The sequence below is a fragment of the Amblyomma mixtum genome, chromosome 10 (genome assembly GCF_055824585.1).
Source record: "Amblyomma mixtum isolate Tamu chromosome 10, ASM5582458v1, whole genome shotgun sequence".
NCBI classification, from domain to species: domain Eukaryota; kingdom Metazoa; phylum Arthropoda; class Arachnida; order Ixodida; family Ixodidae; genus Amblyomma; species Amblyomma mixtum.
The window spans coordinates 122,075,628-122,093,985 of record NC_143021.1 but is presented as its reverse complement, the minus strand read 5'-3'; the positions used below and the strand labels follow the sequence as shown (position 1 = coordinate 122,093,985).

Sequence of the window (18,358 nt, the reverse complement as noted above, 5' to 3'; positions counted from 1 at the left end):
ATACGGGCTTAATATGGGTTTTGGCCGATGATGTTATTCATTTTGACTCTTTGAAAGAAAACCATCTGCATCGCGTATAAGTATAAAACATCGCGCTTGCTTCCTTTGTTCAGTCTGAGTGCGGTTATTTAACTTTTTCTTGCTTTAGTATGCGTCCACAGCTGCTGGCTTTTCATGTGTGAATGGTCCATAGCGGACAGCTGGGAAATGACATCCAGCGTTGCTTCTTTGCCTTTTCAATGCAGAATGTAACGGTTTAGGCATAATCTTACTCCCAGAAACCAAACGTCATGCAGGCAAATAATTATCTATACGGTATGCTCGCTCTGGGCAGTGCGAAATGCGTGCTGATATGTGCGTTGAGTCTGCCGATCATCACGATGTTGGCTGCTGCTAGTGAGGTGAGCATGTTCTTTTTCTTGCTTGTTGGTAGCAAAAGAAAACAACATATTCTTGGAAGAGACATCTTCACATGTAGAGCAGAGGAGAGTGTCTAAAACTAAGGGATGGACTTTTATTATCCCTAACGTAAGGAAACCGTCGCAGCAGCAATGACACGTCACTGCTAATGTATGTGGGCGTGTTGCTTGAAGCTGTGCCAAGGTTTTCCGTTCATTTTTGGTTATGGAGGCTTCAAGGTATGTCAGCAGGCGCTAAATGCTTTTTATTTTTATCATCGTCCTCTTCATCAAACTATTTACGCCAACCAGAGCACAAATTTTTCTCCAAATGCGGTCGTATTATCCCTGCTTTGCACAAGCTACGAGAACTGCCATCCCAGCAAACATCAAAATCTCACCTTCTACTTACAAGTTCCTACATTTTAGCAGACGGGTGAAAACTTGTGCGGGGAGTTTTTTGGTGGAGTGAAGGGCTTTTTCCTCATGATATACGTGCGTGTAGTATTAACTTCAGTTGATGGCACGAAATGTTGGACAAAATCTGCCTCTGCGTAAAAAATGCGGGCTTTTGCTCGGTTGCAGGCTGCTGATACAGAAATGCAGTGGAGTGCAACTGTTAGGTATTAAATTGCATATGCAGTTGAAATAATAGGTACGTTCTTCTTGATGTTAACATGAGAGCATGCACAACACAGTATGTTGAAGTTCGTAGTGTTCTCGGTAGCTATTTAAAACTCATTGAGTTTCTCGTCCATAACATCATCATCGTCAGCTTGACTACGCCCATTGCAGGGCAAAGGCCTCTCCCATGTCTCTTCGTAACAACCTGCACATTACTGGAGAGCTACGAACCATTATAAGCATCAAGAGGACGTGGAAGGAAACATCAAAAAACTTTTGCTTGAACAGCGTGTCCGCATTGACGTTACAGTGGGGGTGCTGAAATACCTGCAATGAATTCGAGCATCTTGCCTCCATGTCTGCTCTAAGCGACGTTGTAGCGCTCTATTCCTATTGGTTCTTTCACGTTGGCGCTGCTTTTCTTTGGCCTCCTCTTTTTCGTTTCTCCTTTGCTACACATTCAGGATTGCGCTATTCTAGCCCAGGAAACCTGCTCAAACTCTTGAAGCTTGCACGGCTGCCACGACGTGCTGCGTGGCCCTGAGCAGTGAAAATGATCGCAGGAGTTAGGAATGTTCGTGAGCTCCTATTGATTTTCAGTGCCTGTCAGGAATGTGTATTGCTGGGTAAGTTTCTTGGGGAACATTCCCTGTATCCTACTTGCTTCCCTTCCGCTGTCCGCTAGCGCTAGGTTTCCCAGACTGGCAGGAATAGTTGGTATGAGGGCAGGGAAAAAATCATCGGTCACATTGGCAGTGAGGAGGAAGAGTCGACCAGGATAATCACCATGAGCGCTCAGATTTCCTCGGGACTGCAGTTTTCTCAAAAGTCCCAACCTTCCTCATTCAGTTACGCGGTGTTCGCTACTAGCACCAACCAGATAACGCTAGTTGCTGAATGTCCTGCAAAGCTGGGCATGTTGCCGCACGAACTCGCCCCTTTTTTAGCAGGGTAATTTCTAGGATGCAGCGATGGCGTAGATGTAGAGCATCTGCCTCGCGTGCAAGAGGACCGGAGTTCGAAATCAGGCGCCGAGCAATTCTTCACTGCATTTAAATAAAAAAAAACTCCGCCTGTGGATAGAATTGCATAACTAGGCATGGGGTGTGGCCTGATCTCCGTGACCACAACCGGAAATGCGCTCCATGGACGAGGGAGGTACGCTTATCCCAGTGGATTGGAAGACGGCTCTCCTCACATTCATACCCAAACCAGGCAAACCTCTCAACACCGACAACCTCCGGCCCATATCTCTCACTTCTTGTGTGGTGAAGTTGATGGAGTCCATGGCACTGTCAAGCTACCTAGAAACGCACAACGCCCTTGCAGACACCATGTACCGGTTCCATTCACACCGGTCCGCACAAGATGTGCTGCTGCAACTTCATAGAGAGATTCTTGATCCTGTCGAGCACCCTAGCGACGACAAGGTAGTCTTCGCATTGGACATGAGGGGTGCTTTCGGCATTGTGACACATGATATCATCCTCTCTCACCTGTCCCAAGTGGACTGTGTGTGCAACACATTCCAGTACGTGAAGCGATTCCTCACAGATCGGCAATCATATATCCGACTCCAAAACAGTGAACATGGCCAGTATCAGCTTGGTACGTGAGGGACTCCACACGGCGAAGTCCTATCGCCTCTTCTCTTCAATCTCGCCAAGATAAAGCTCCCTACTCTACTGGGTGAGGTCCCCAGTGTGCAGCATGCCGTGTACAAGAACGACATCACCATCTGGGCAACACACGGATCGGTTGGAGAAATCGAGGCCTACCTGCAGCAAGCGGCGTCTATTGTGGACGATTATGCACGCCGCTGCGGCCTTGAGTGCTCCCTGAGCTAATCGGATTTCGTGTACATACGTCCCAATCCAAAGTGCGCAGCCAAAATTGCCCCCTCTCCCTTCTTATTGGCCAGAAACCTGAACCCGAAAAAATCAGACTATTGGGACTCTACATACAAAGGAACCGCGAGATTGACACCACGCTGAAGAAGCTGTGCAAGGTGGGGGATCAGGTGGGCCGTACGGTCCGCCGGGTATCAAACGGGGGGGGGAGGGCTTGAGATGCAAACACACCCTGCGGCTGGCCAATGCATTCGTAACCAGCCAAATCCTGTATTCGGCACCGTACCTCCACCTGCTCGAATGTGATGAGAACGCTGTCGAAGTGATTCTCCAACAAATCTATAACAGAGCTCTCGACCTCACCATTGCAACATCCAGCCAACGTCTCCTCGGCCTGGGGGTGACGAACACTTTGGGGAGCTTCGCGAGGCTCATCTCAACAATCAAACTTGCGGTTAAGCAAAACATGTGCAGGTAGCCGCCTTCTGACCCGCCTCTACATCAGTTACACAACCCAACAGGAGAAGCGGGTGTCCCTGCCCGATGCCTGGCGCTTCGCCCTGCAGGTTCGCCCCCACGCATCTTCCCCTCCTCAAATCCAAGAGCAAGCAAGCGATAGTTTTGTTAGAAGGCTTTGACATAAAGAAAAAAGCAGCCCTATGCACTCGTGGTGTTCGTCTCTCGTCTCTTGTGTCCTCGTCTTTTGCTGCGCTACAGTGTATTGGAATTATGTATCAACAAGCCCAAAATCCACTCTAGTGTGCTACGCACAAGCCATGCTGCAAAAAACTTGTACACGGCAGGGTTTGGCTTTCTGTCCACACAGGAGAATGCGTGGAGATAAGTGACAGCAACGATAAGGCAGAGCAAGCATGAAAGTAGGCGCAGCTAGATTCTATGAGTACGTATGCTTCACTTTCGGAATAAACAGCTGGAATTTGGCGCCTGTCCTTCGTCTCCTCGTATTTTTCTGCGTGTACATGTAGCGCCGTGTCTTTTTCAAAAATGCAAAACCAACTATAGCAACATACGTGACTGAATGGCATATGGAATCATAAAATTATCTGCCTAGATTTGCTCACTTGTGAAAATACTTTTGCGGAACGTGTTGCTCGAGTAGAAGTTAAAGATTTCGGAAGGCTTGACGATGCATCCATGGTAGGCTGGTAGGCTCGAGGACCACTTCAATTAATACTTTCAATCGGTGTTCTCAAGGTTTAGGTTTATGTGGGTTTAACATCCAAAAGTGGTTCAGGCTATGGGGGGGGGGGGGGGGGGGGACGCCGCAGTGAAGGACTCCGGAAATTTCGATCACCTGTGGTTCTATTTAACGTGCACTGACCTCGCATAGTACGCGGGCCTCTAGCATTTTTCCTTCATCGAAATGTGACCACCGCGTCCAGGGTCGAACCTGCGTCTTTCGGGTCAGCAGCCGAGCACCATAACCACTCAGCCACCGCGGCGGCTGCGTGTTCCAAGGAGCACGAGACAAAGCGGCACACACAATGAAGCATATTCTCGAGAAAGTTCTATCGATGCTATCCGTTTTACTCGGAGCGGCAAGTTTCAGCGGCTGTTACAATTACGCGAAAAGAAAGCCATGGGCATGGTGTGGTGTCGAGTATCCTTTATTTATTTATTTATTTATTTATTTATTTATTTATTTATTCAACTAAACTACGAATTATGAGTGCCGTATTATGTGAGAGGGTTAACACAACTGGGGTGAGAAACAGAAGCAAATAGAAGATGGTTATTTTAACATCGTTACACAGCATTTAGCAACCAACCAGAAAATAGAACTAAATTGAAGAATACACTTCAGAACACACTTCAGAACAAAATGCTCGTTGTTTTTTCTTTCAAAATGACATAACCTTATACGTGAACAATGTTGTCTGGAATAATATACTAATAAATGATTCCACGGGGCAGGGCTGATGAGTTGAATTCTGTGGTCCTTCCCGAGGGGCGTTTAAAACTGAGGTGATTATGCAATTGGTGAGATGTGCAGGCCGGTTGTGTAAGAGGTAGTGGGAAGGAATGATGCCTGTAAACAATTTTATGGAAGAGGCAGGTAAGTGCTATTGTTCTGCGGGATTCTAAGGATGGAAGGAATAACGAAGACTTAATGTTATTTGTACTGTAATGTAGGAACAGCGACGCCATAATGTTACTTGTGCTGCAATGCAGCGATCAATCGAGCGGCACGGTTTCGTACGCGCCCTAGTGAATGAATCCAGTATTGTTGTTGCGCTGACCAAATGGAAGACGCGTATTCAAATTGAGGGCAGACAGTTGTTTGATATGCAAGCTCATCAGACGTCGCAGATCAACAGACATCGCTATCAGCGCGTACGCGACATAATCGAGGCATACCATACTAGGAAATGTTAGAATCTGTGTATCAGCGAGCCCTCTGTTACCATGGCAGACTATGAAAGCGATTTCTCAGCCTCCGCATTGCATTGACATCCTTTTCGATAACAAATGGTTTTTGCTGAGCTGACTCTTCCATAGCGATGAGTGGCGCCTGCTGCTTACAATTCCTTTTTTCCCTCTTGGGCTTCCATGAAGGGCTTGGTTTATGTTTTTGTGTTTTGAAAGTGACTTGTATGAATTGCGTGTTGCGAGTATAAGCGCTTTTCTCCGTCGTTCCCTTTCCGTCCCTCGCGTTCCTTTTCGCTGTTGTTACATCATGAGCGAGCTGCCATGTAGAAGAAGATGGGCCTCTGAGGTTACGTTTTAAATAACCTAATGTGCGGTCGGTTAGCTTTGGCAATAATTTTCTCTATTTGGGTTGCCATGGGAGATTAGGTAAAAAGTAGACTCCAAGATACTTGTATGAGACGAAAGAGTGACGGGATTGTGGTTAAGCGAGCAAGTGAAAAGATAATAAGATCGTTTAAAGCTAAATGCCATGAAATGGCATTTGTCAGTGTTAAAGGACATTTGCCGTGATGCGCACCAGTTATTAATGTGGTGTAGATCTTCTTGAAGGGCGATGTGATCATTAACAGAGTGGATTTTGCGACAAATAACGCCATCTTCAGCAAATAATCTGAGTGTCGATGTAATGCCTAACGGTAGGTCATTGATGCAAATCAAAAACAGTAACAGGCCTATTAGACGACCTTGCGGCACGCCTGATGTTACATCAACTGAAGGGGATGAATGGTTATCAAAAAAAGTTAATTGTTTAAAAATGATAAAAAGTTTCTTATCCAAGAAATTGTTAAAGAATTCGAGGCGAAAGGGTGAGAGTTTTGATATTAAACAGCAGTGTGGAACGCGGTCGAAGGGTTTAGCATAGTCGAGGAATACAATAGAATCTTTATTCAACATCTCAAGGATGTTTGAAGTACAGGCAAAAAGCCTGATGAAGGCTTGACTGGGCCAGTACCCGCAATACATGGCAAACAGGGGCAGCACATGGAAAAAATGAAAGAACACAAATACTACATGCGTATTTAAAAAAATACAATCTGCAGCTACTGCTGCAGCGCAGAAAAAGAAAAGACCGTGTAAAGCAAACTACTAAGCTACAGTGAAACATACACCAGTCCAAGATGTGCGTACATCAATAGATAAGACACACAAGTAATGAATTGTTCACATAACATATAGAAATGTGTACAAATTTAGACTTGCGTCTAAGATGGCCGAAAAACAGCAGGTATAAATATGAAAGCAAAAGTAAAGGCAAAAAAAAGGGTTTAAAGAATAAGAAAAGCATGTTGGCATTCTTGTTCTATATAAATTTCTTTCGTAAGTTTTTCAGTGAAATAGGTTATATATCTATGTTTTCATTCTTGCAGAAATCATTTAACATTGTCGGCAGTATGAATTCCACACTTGATTTCCTTAACCAGTACGGCATTTGCTCACATTGGAGTGTAGGAGTGTGTTTTTCTATACCTTCGCTTGAATTTCCGCCACAACCTCTCTGTACTCGGCTGCAGCTGGTGCGACTCTCCTCCGAGCTTACTCGAGCTTCCGCTCGTTGGCTGCAGCTGGCGCTGTGCTCTTCACTCAAGTTCACTCGAGATTCTTTGAGCGAAATCAAGGATTCTCACGCAGCTAGGCCAGGGTTTTTTGCTGACTAGGCAATTAGTGCTAGCATACTAAAAATGACTCTGTGGGCGGTGGGAGTTAGCGAAGAGAGACATCACGGGAGAAACGGCACTGTGCCTCTTCTCCCACGTTGTATCGCTTAGCTATGTCGCATTAACAAGCCGAATGAGCCATCGACGCGAGCTGCCCGTCTTGTTTTTCGATTGTTTTCATCGTTTCTTTCAAACATTTGCATTTTTGCTTGCTCTGAAGAATATCGTTCCAGGCATGACGCAGCAGTACAGGTGTTATTTGGGAGATTAAAAGAGGCATGAAGTCGAGGATTTCCTTACTAATTTCCAGTTTCTCGCGTTTACCTAAATACTCGTAGTGGTGCATCGAAGATAACGTTTCCGCGTAGAGTACATTTTTGTTTCGATTTATTTCACCTTCAGTTTCCCTGAGTTTTTTTTTTTGCACTGAACTGTTGAAACTGAATCATTTTTCAGCCCATCGACAGCGAAATTAACCCTGAAGGTGAGTGGTCTACCTCGCTTCCGGCATCGCTGACGAGCTCATATGTTGGTATTTATGATGGCCTCTTACAACTTTCTTGTACTCCTGAGTACTAATATAACATAAAATTTCTCTTTAGTTCTCTTATCACTGTCGCTGAAATGAGAAACAGTAAAATTGTTTTCCTACAAATCTCGAACTAGAATGATTGCGACAACACAGTTTTCTCGCATGACAAATTTATCAAATATCATAAACCTTTAAAGAAGCTGTGAAGCCTCATCGCTCGCGGGCGGCACGCATTGTTAATTGTCCTAAAAGTTTTAAATTGCCTATAGCTCAGTGAAATACAACTACCGCGGCGGCGGCTCTAAGGGGTGCTGAGTGGATAGGTAACACCACCGCGGTGAAAAAAAATTAACGAACGAAAGAAATTGAAAGAGAACACTCCATTGAGTTAAATAGATTGTTCTGCTGATAGCCTTCAAATTCTTCAGCCAGAGCGCTTAACGGTAGAACGCATTAACGAGATGGGTACAAAGCCTTATGACAAAAAAATTAAAGAATCATGGTGTTTAATGGCGAGGGAAATCCTGTTCAGACACGAAGAAGAGAGCATTATTTCCGCATTTCCGAATTAGTTACCGGCTATTTGTGCTCAATCTTCTATATTTCTACGTAAATTGCGTTAAAACAGATTGTGAATTCCGCCATCGAAGAACCGCTGAAAATGTGAGGTGGTCTCAGAGTGCATGAATATATTTACGCAGAACCTGACGCAACTGTTGAGCTACATAAACAAAAAAACTTGCACTGCACAATTACATTTTACTCTGCCGGCTAAGTCTTCCTGCAAGCTGAAAGAATGACAACCAATTTTCAAAAGCATTTAACCCATAGTCGCATATTCATGCGGTTTGACGAGTCATATTCAGAAGGGTGTCTTGGCCTGTAGCGGCTATGAACGCTTGAGATAGTACAATAGTGAAAGATTGGTTCATTGGGGTTTAACGTCCGAAAACAACTCAGGCTACGAGGGACGCCGAAGTGGAGGGCTCCGGAAATCGCGACCACCTGGGGTTCTTTAACGTGCACTGACATCGCACAGCACACGGTTCTCTAGAATTTCACCTTTATCTAAATTCGGCCGCCGCAGCCGGGATGGAACCCGCGCCTTTCGGGTCAGCAGCCGACCGCCGTAACCACTGATTCACCGCGGCGGGGAAATTGTGATAGAGGATTCTGAGAGTGAGAGGAAAGATTTTTAACAACGTTATGCTATAAATAAAACCGCTCTCTCATTTTCATGTGAGTAATTGAAAAAAATTGATTGCTCATCACGCCTTGTATTTATTTTTCCTAGCTTATGTCCTCACAAATGCGTTTCTTTGTAATTTTAGCAGTTAGAGACTAATCGCGTACATGATATGTTGTGCTGCGCCCACACAATGCATCATCCACCGCCACCGTCCTCAAGCCTCCCACATGTGGCGTTTGCACCATTGGAGCTGCAGAAACAGCTCTACTCGGTGTGTGTGAACAAGGTGTTTTAAAAATATTATATTTTAAAGAAAAGAAGATTACATGTGGTTTCTATATTTTGAGTAGTGAGACGGCGTGTGCGACAGACATTTCTTAAGCAAAACTGTATTTGCTCACATATAGAGGTAGTTAAGTTAGCTGTGGTCTGTGGCAAAGAGAGATCGTCGACGAGCACTAAGTTCACACTAAAGGGCAAAATGACGAGGGCGTGGATGATCCTTTTTCTGTTTCCAACTGTAGCAACATGTCAAAAGAAATTCCTAAGGTCATTGATGACTTGAACCGTGAGATTAGGGCGGAGATTCGCAGCGTAAAAGAAAGCGTGAAGTTTTGTAGCGACACATGCGATGAAACTCGTGCTATCGGCTCGGAACAAAGCCCTTCGCAAAAGGATAGGCGAGTTGATAAAGTGCAACGAAAGTTTGAGGACAGAAAAGCACAGGCTGACACTACGAATTGAACTAGAACAGTACGGTAGAATTAATAATCTGGAGCTAACGGGTGTCGCACCTGAGGAGGAACCTGTCGATGTAGTAGCAAAATATTTCTGAATTCATGGATGAGCCATTCACCACTTCTGATATTGACACATGCCACAGCGTTCCCACAAGGAACTCGAATGAATTCAAGATTGTTGTCCGGTTTTTAAGGCGAGATAAGCTACATGCTTTTCTAAGAAGCAGACGATTGCGAACAAGGACCTTGGCTACTCGGAAGGAGGATCTGTCTATGTCAATGAGCACCTAATCCCGGCTAACAAAAGATTCTTGCGCGGAAAGATGAAACAAGTGACGTCATCAGGATAGCTGAGCAGGTAGATCTTGATAAAATGACGCGCTAGAGCTTTTTCAATCCTAATATGCTAACTGGCTAGGAACGTCCAGGGTTTATCATTGTCCCTGTCTTCTATATGACTCTTGGCCATTCAAAGAAAAATTTAATTTGCAAAGACAAGCGTTTTTTGCCTCCATTTTCAGGCTGTGGTCGGGTCGCACCCAGACGAAGAATTGCTGGTGGTACACCAATAACGAAGCTTGACGCTCCGTGGATTGTAAGTGACTGGTGCAGCAGTCTGTGCTTCTAAAGCACCACATTTTATCTTGTACAAAAGGACATAGTAAATTCGCAAAGTTCTCAGACGGTGTGCACAGTAAACTCATTGAAAGGAAAAGCCTTCTATTCGCACCTTGCTTCTAACTACACTCATGTTCGAACGGCTCTGAGGAGAAGAATAGGTTTGGTTCCAGTACGGAAATAAATGGTCTCACTGGCAGCCTTATTATAGAAAGGAGTTAGGGGTGAAGGGCGAAAGTAACAGCGAGGAATTTCCCACACAGACGGTAGGGCGTAGACGCTTGCGTCTAACTTAACTATGTTCTGATCTGCATATTACGCAGTAGTCGGAATATGCAAACGCTGTAAATATCTTACCTAAATCAGATCTACTGGGAGTTATATTCACTGCTTCTGCTTGCTGAAATACAATGCCATTTCGTGGCCCTCAGGGTGGACACTCACTTCAAGCGGTGACTCGGTCACTAAACTGCAAGTTTTAAAATTAAATGAAAGGTGAAGACCTTACTCTCGCGCCGCACTGTAGATTCGCATTAGCAATTAGTAGAAACTGAATTTAATGATAATATTTGGAGTAAGTCAAAAGCTTTATTGGCCGTTTTATGTATGGCAGCCAAGTGCAACATGTTTTCGCTCGAATGCAATGCGTGAGTTTCGGGCTGTTTGTTGGCGCGTCTTCGCCAGGTGGGTGGCAGAATGAATTATAAAAGGTTTTAAAACAACCATACCAGGAACTTACGCAGCTGCTGTGCTAACGTAAGCCAGAGAAGTGATTTTGTTTTGTTATAAGACCGATATATGTGTATAAATTTGTGCTATATATCTTGAGTGCTGTCTGTACGTTCCGAGGGTTTGGGACTACCTAACCGAAGGTGTCGGTCAGCGTTAAGCGTCAGCGGTTATAGCGACACTGGAAAACGCAGTCAGGCCAGAGCTCCTGCATTATTTTAGTGCGAAGCACTACTTCGCAAGGTCAAACCCAACCTAGAATCCTGGGGCGTTCCTGATTTGAAGGGTGCATAAAGGAAATAAATATTGCCTTGACTGGATTTGGAACCTGCGGCGGCGCGAAAAGATTAGCTTCCCTTGGACCTGCATGAGAGCACCATGCCGCAGCCGATCACCCCTGGTATTAAACTGCAACACTCTCGCGCTATGCATGGCGCATTGTCTCTTCATTAACATGCATCTGCCGCGCGAAAGGATCACGGAAAAGGCGTTCCATATTTATTTACGGAAGCCCAGTAGGCGCGGCTAGTGAGCTGGTGGAGCGGTCCGTCGACGCTGCTGGGCTGGCCGGCTGCCGAATGTGCTCCCTCCTGCGCGAGCGACGTCGCGCCCCAAGCTTCATCCTCGTGATCAGCGCCGCTAGCGATACCAGCGCCGCTGCAGGTACTCTCCCTAGAGCGATGCACGATAAAGAAAAATAAAACGAAGATAGTGTCGTACAAGCCCCTCAGAGGGAGCACAACATTTCCAGGGAAAGGCGAGAGTCGGAGATCGGGGTGGGGATGCTGGCTGTGCGTTCAGGCCTCGGGAAGGCGGACAGGGCAGAAGGCCGGTGGCCAAGCAATGGTCTTGGGGCAGTAGGAAGAAATCAGAATGTAGGGACCCAATATGCAGTGGCGAAGGGCGCACTGGTAAGGCGGAAAATGGTGCGCGGAAAGAATCACTGCTCGGGCAGAGGGTGTTAGGAGACAGGAAATATGCTGTTGTGCGGAGGTTGCAGGTAAAAGAGGTGGAGTTGAGATGGACTAAGGAACAGAGCGCAGGCCACGAGAGGCAGAACCCGAACGACAACGTGGAAGCGTCTGGACTTGCAGGAGGCCAGTGTGCGGAACTGCGCGAAGCTACTCTTAAGCAGAGTACACGTGTTGTTATTCCCCCGTGTACCTACAGCCTTCCCCCCAACCCATCACGGGTGCAGGAGGTCTCTCTGAGGCGCCTGCGGGTCGGAGTGGCCCTTACGCCTGCAGTTCGCAACCAGTGGCAAAGTGACAAGATTCCTGTGCCGCAAAAATGCCCTCACTGCGAAGCACCCGCTTCCGACGCCAATGTCCACTACCTACTGTGGACATGCCCAGGAACTTCGCTGGTGCGCGCTCGTGTTCTTCAAGAGGCAGGCCTGTCTTCTAGCATTGGCTCCAATTTGCTCGTGTGGCTAACGAAAAACATTTACGCCCGAAGCTTATGTGACTTTTTACACGCAACCGGCCTTCATGCTTTTTTGTAACGTACTATGCCGTTCATCCCTAACATCACGTTTTATGCCGTGTGGCACACTCAGCGCCTCAAATAAATAAAAATTATGGCTGAGGCTTAGCTAAGGTTAAGCCTAGTCAGATGCGAAGCATATTGGTGGCTAGGCTTGGTAATACATGGCTTTCCTTGGTTGAATACTTGGTCATTTTAATACAACCACTAGAAGCCTTCGTCGTGGGGGAAGCCAACGGCATGGCTACAGCGGAACGCCGACTAACCCCGAGACGCGCGTTGGGTGAGCGCCTGGATTGCCACGGAAGCCGCGTCTGCCTGCCCGGTGGAGCGAGCTTTTCACCTACACCGAGTGTGAACGCGCGTTCGAAATGCGCGGGAATGCCGCTCGAGGACATTCCGGCGTCTGTACGACGGTGTCACGTGGCGTGACGGCTAGGGGTCCCACGGCGACGGCGCGAGGTGGAGGCCGCCTCTCTCATCCGATGTCACGTGGTGTGACGTCACGGTGTCACGTGGTGTGACGTCACGTCGTAACGTGGTGTTACGTCACGGTGTCACGTGGTGTGACGTCACGGTTTCACGTGGTGTGACGTCTAGGGGTCCCACGCCGCCGGCGTGAGTGGTAGCTCTAGCAATATGCTTCGCATAAAATAACTACGCGAATGCTGCCGCTCAGGTGTTTAAGCGCCGGGAAGGCGGATGTCGGTCCGAGGGAATAAGCGCGCTGGGTGTCGAGTTCTCAAAGGGCCTGTGCACCTGAATTCACAACAGAGTTGGTTGAACTGGGGGTGGACGCAGCACTCCTGGCATAGGTAGGGCTCTGGTGCCCGCCAACGGCATGATCGGCGCCAAGGTATTCGGAGATAAGTGGTGAAACGGAAAAGTTTGAGTAGACGCGGTGGCGGATGGCGCGTGGAGCATTCGCGAAGGCACTAGTAGAGGAGACGATTGAAGGGGCAAGTCGAGCAAGCTTGGTAGACCGCGGCGTAGGAGGAGGCAGATGGTTGAGAAGGTTGGCAAAACACCGACGCGTCCTCGCGCGGTGCTTACCGAACCGTGGGCTATTTCTGATGGCGATGGTGAGGAGCGGCTCCGGCGCACAAGCTAGCGGAAGAAAAGCCGAAGAAGCACGTCTGATAAGAAGTTCGGTCAGAGGTGTTGAGTTGAGTGGCGCCGCAGCCTCTGAGCCCGGAACAGGAGCGCAGGGAGGGAGTTCCAAGCCAAAGTACGCCGCCAGGCACTTCTTGAAGTCTGCGTAAATGTTTGGGCCAGGAGGCGGCAACCAAAGTTTTGCCAGGAGAGTGGGTAGGAGTTCGCGGTTGTTGTGCTCATAGCGCAGAAGCTGGCTGGACACGTGGTTGGCGTGCGAATGGAGCAGCGTCTGCCACAACTGAGTCAGTGTAATAGAACACAGGCAGCCGATGAAGGAAGGAGCCTGGTATGGCTGGAGGAGCTCACCGGATGCGGTGGGAGGTGCGTACGTGCGTCGGGTTCTGTCAGGAAGTCAGGCCCTGGTGGAATGGAAGCGGCCGAAAGAGGTAGTCGCGGACAGCGGGCGTGCAGCGGCAAGTCCATGCGGATCGCAAGACCAGCAGGAGCGTGAAGCCGGTGAATGCGGCGCTGCTTGCGCCTAGGATGTCGTCCGGAGTCACCAGATGTGGAAGGTTATCAGCATCTGGGCCCGGCCCGGTAACAGCGGCTAGTCAGCAGGCGGAGCGAGTCGTCGGTGCTTCTGTCCTGGTCGGTTGCCGAATGTGTTCTCTTCTGCGTAAGCGAGGTGGTGTTCCAAGCTTCATATTCGTCAACAGCGCGCTGGCGATACCAGCGCAGCTGCAATAAGATGAGTAAAACCTCCATCAGAGCCAGAGCTTAACATTAGTCTAATATCGTCGCCAGACAGTACTGATTACCCAGCAAAACCATGAGCAAAAACAGGCTAAATACATGCTTTACTATGTCCAATCGGTTTAAGTACGTTAAAACCTTGCTACGTGTCTGTGTATATGTGTAAGCACTTTTGTACTACACGAGGGCAAGTCGTCCTCTTACAAAGGTTTTAGCACTCTCTGCATTTACCGTTCGCTTCAATAGTTACCTCCTTACCGGGAAGAGTCCTTGTCCTTTCATTGATAGACGGTGCATCGAGACAAATGCATGCCAGTGCAATGCTAAATTTGATGTTTGTGAGAGGGCCCAGGAGTTTCCTGGATTTCTTTTTCTTTAATTGCGAACAAGTAACTGGAGTGCTTATTCTGCTTCATATTTGAATAGGTTTCAGGCGCAAAAAACAGACAAGACACATAGGAAGGTAACACGACAAAGCGGCATCGTCCTGTTACCTTCCTATGTGTCTTGTCGTTTTTTTGGGCCTGAAACCTATTCAAATATGAACAAAAACCAACTAGCCCAGCAGCAAGTGCTCTTAGATTATTCTGCTTGTAAAAAAATATAGCTGCATTCAGTCTAAAAGCAACTTGCGCCACTTGGAACAGCGGACAATCGTCGCAAAGGGTGATATAAATATGCGGTGACAGGAAATAACTTTTAGCCCTATCTTTTTTGGGTGGGCACCTTGCCAGGCTTAATCAGTGTCGCGTATTATTGAACGAGTTCGATCGTAGTGCCGTTTAGCCGACGAGAAGCCTTGCACCTTTTTGCCCGTTTTGCACAGGTGTTCTTGCAAGCCATTCATGCCCAAGGAACCCAGGGCAGCGTCATCACTTGCGGCGGCAGCATAATAACCCGGAACGTCGTGCTAACTGCCGCTCATTGCCTGCAGTACCCGTAAGTCATCGCGTCTTGAAAACAGCGCATGCGAAAAACATCTAACGGGGCAGAACCATTGCAAAGGCTGATTTTCCACAAAGAAGCGTTTTAAGGCATTTAAAAAATATACTAAGGAACCTTGTGTGGAAACGAGCTTCGACCCAGGTATTGATATGTATCGATACCTGTGCTCAAAGAAGGCTCAGAAGTGCATAATAATAGGAAAGAGCGAGCTAAGTACTTGCGTTGTACATTTCGCTTTAATGACTGGAATAAATCAAGCATGGCAGGGGTCTGGATGTCTTCATGTTCACCTTCTCTTCGGAATATCTTGCAAATTCCCGCCTGCCGAAATGACGTGCCTGCCACCTGAAAGGCTTGTTCGATGGAAAATTTCTTCGCGCGAATAGATAATTCTTAAAGGAGCGAGGTAGTCCCTTCCCTTCGTTTACGGCCAAAGTAACAACAAAAGCCCCCGAAGCGCCGTCAGGGTCATATGCATATGAGTCGAGTCTGGATGCGTGAGTCCAGCTCCTCGCTATCCTGAAATGCACGATACTAGAGCACAGTCCTAGGTTTGTGCTTTCGGTAGCTACTACTGAGCCTGCGTTTAGGCATCTTCGAGCTGATCTCGCTCCTCGGCTTCACCTCAACGTGCAATGCCGCTGCCTTGTGCGCGTTATCGCCTGTGACCTCAGCGCTAGCTCCAGTGTTGGTAGCATCAAATTTCTCAATATCACCGTCCCTGTTTAACATCGCAATCCGAAATAGCTCGTAAATGCCGGTGTGCAGTTTTGGACTGGCGGAGTCGTGTATAAATACTCTTTCCGCCGTCGTCTTCGAAATAACGATGACTTTTCCTTGAATATCTTACCTCCGTTATTCTGCTACTGTTGTTACGGTGACGGTATCGGTGTTTTGCGATGACGCCTGTCCCCTTCCTTGTGCTTTCTATTCCACTGTGGCTTCTGCTCATTTAGCTCACGTCCCCAAGACTCCTGTTCTCCGACATCCTCCTGCAGGACATATTGTTTACTTCGAAAATGCAAAAAGCACTCTTATAACTCTTATCGAAAACAACAACATGCCCCGCGTAAAATGTTATAATTAGTTACCTTAGTACGCTTCGAGAGAATGGTCATATATTTACAGAATTTATCTCACTAACAAGAACCGCAGAAAACCTTGCGGAAGACTTTAATCAATTCCTTTTTTTTAATATAAGTCCCACTCTTGCAAAACTACTTACAATTCACGAATACCCTGGGCTCCCAGCTCTTGTACTTCATTCTTTTGTTTATGATGATATTGCTCCTAATTAAATCACTTCTACTGTTAATACGATGACTGGAGGAAGAACAACAGGCGAGATAAGATCCCCTTTCGCCTTTAAACAGCATATTGTGGAAGTGAGTGTGCACGCAGCAAAATAATTTAATGCATCATTCTACACAGCCACATATCCAGAAACTTCCAAATAGCGTAAGGGTCTTTGGTAATTTTTGTTTTATGGAAATCAGTGAGCAGTGAAATATAGATTGTGTCCAGTTCTCTGGAAGCACAAGCTCGGCATGGTACCTGGCCAAGTGTCATTCATACTAAACAGGCGAAATCCCTGGAGGAATTCCACTTTCTTCGCACCGAACTGCAAGCCAAGACAAGTGTGCACGAGAGCGGTAAAAAAATGTTACCGATTTTCGACGCCACACGAACCGAAACTCTTTCATAAATGTCATTGTGCACTTTGCCATGCTGATATCAAGTCAGAGCCGCAATTCGCAGTCTGCTAACCGCACGTCGAGCAGTGTTTTATCAATCGTCGCTTCACTGATGTGATTAACGGCGATGTCGAAGATTCAGAAGAGCAGCGGCTGACAAAGGATGCGGCTCCGTCAATGCTAACACATTAGAATGGCTACCTCACAAAGAGAATTACTGCTAAGAGAAAGAGGGAAACTTCGTCCGCATGCCGACCCACCAACAATCTCTAAAATAAAAGTGTTTTAGAAGAAATTATGAAGCCCAATGTGTGAGATATCTTAGTGTTTGTGTCGCAGTTGTGTGGGCGAATCATATGTTCACTGCACCTATCACAGCAAGAAAGCATCTACTAAAGCGCTGAGCTTCGGCCTTGTGTTAGTGTCGTCTTTTCTAGGTTTTTTCCCGATTCGTTAAGTCAGCGGATTTCTAACTACATGTATTTATATGATCTAAACCCATTCGAAGCTTCTGTTTGCATGCGAACTAATCAAGAATAGACGTTTGTTTGTCATTATACCCGAAAAAAAATCATAACCGCAACACTCTATTTTCTTCTATTCCAGAGATGTACCAATACAGTGGGTGAGGATTTTCTACAACACTACGAATGGAGCTCAGGGCCCGCTACTTTACGCGGAGAGCAAGGCGGCGCATGCATCATACACATCAGACATCGGCCTTGGCTACGACATTGCTCTGTTAAAGGTACATTTTGTAAGGTGTACAGACCTCAGCATAACTCCAGCCTCCCTAACAGGTGTTCGACGCGGGCTCTATTGTGAAAGCAATTTGTTTTTGCGCAGATTTGAAGCGATTATTTCTGCCATTAGAGTCCTAATGCTCTGGTACCCACCAAAAGGGCACCTACCGCCTTGCTTAACAAAGAGCAACGCAACAGAAGACAGACTCGAAGACACGAAACAGTCAATTTTCTTGTTGCAGGAATGTACGCATTAATTAATGCCCATAGCCTTATCAACAAGCAACAAACTCATTACTTTGTTACACATAAAAAGGCTGACAATTTCGGGCTTGCCATGACATTTGGTTATCGCCTGGGAAATGCCAATCTCGACTCAGTTTTTCTAAAGCGAAAGCTTCGCTACGGGACCTCCTGTTTCGATCGCATCGTGCCTAATTTTCACCTTCAAATGACCTTGAGCTTTAAAACCAAACTAAAAGCCCTTAACTCTCCCCCTGGGACAGTGGACTCCTTACTGGCGCTGAGTGGCGCTTTAAGCTATGAAATCTATGGAGCGGGGGCTTGGAAATCAAATGAAAGACGCATAACTGCCCTCTTGGCACCGATGACACATCACTTGTGCTTTAAGCTATGTGGCGGTAGTGACAGATGTGCGCTGCATGCGTCGGCATTGACAACGTTGTGCCAGAAACGCGGCCCTGAAACCATAGACAGTTACTGCGTAATTTCCTTTCCTAAAATACAATTTTCATTTTCTTCATTACGGCCCCTCTTTTTCTTTCTTTTTTCACTCCCACTTCCTCTCTTCCTCTACAAACGGATGATGGGTGTCCACCGAGATATGTGAGACAGTT

The 18,358-nt window shown here is 46.8% G+C and overlaps 1 protein-coding gene across 1 annotated transcript in view; it reads left to right on the top strand.

Moving 5' to 3' along the window:
- Positions 1-2,158: 2,158 nt before the first annotated feature.
- Positions 2,159-18,358, top strand: part of LOC149326817 (trypsin alpha-like) — a 29,996-nt gene continuing 13,796 nt past the window's right edge. Inside the window, exons 1-6 of the mRNA XM_089564682.1 lie at positions 2,159-2,180; positions 3,347-3,438; positions 7,435-7,462; positions 9,961-10,034; positions 14,946-15,058; positions 17,365-17,506. Coding sequence (XP_089420808.1) covers positions 2,159-2,180; positions 3,347-3,438; positions 7,435-7,462; positions 9,961-10,034; positions 14,946-15,058; positions 17,365-17,506 — 471 coding nt within the window. The remainder of the gene's footprint in view (positions 2,181-3,346; positions 3,439-7,434; positions 7,463-9,960; positions 10,035-14,945; positions 15,059-17,364; positions 17,507-18,358) is intronic.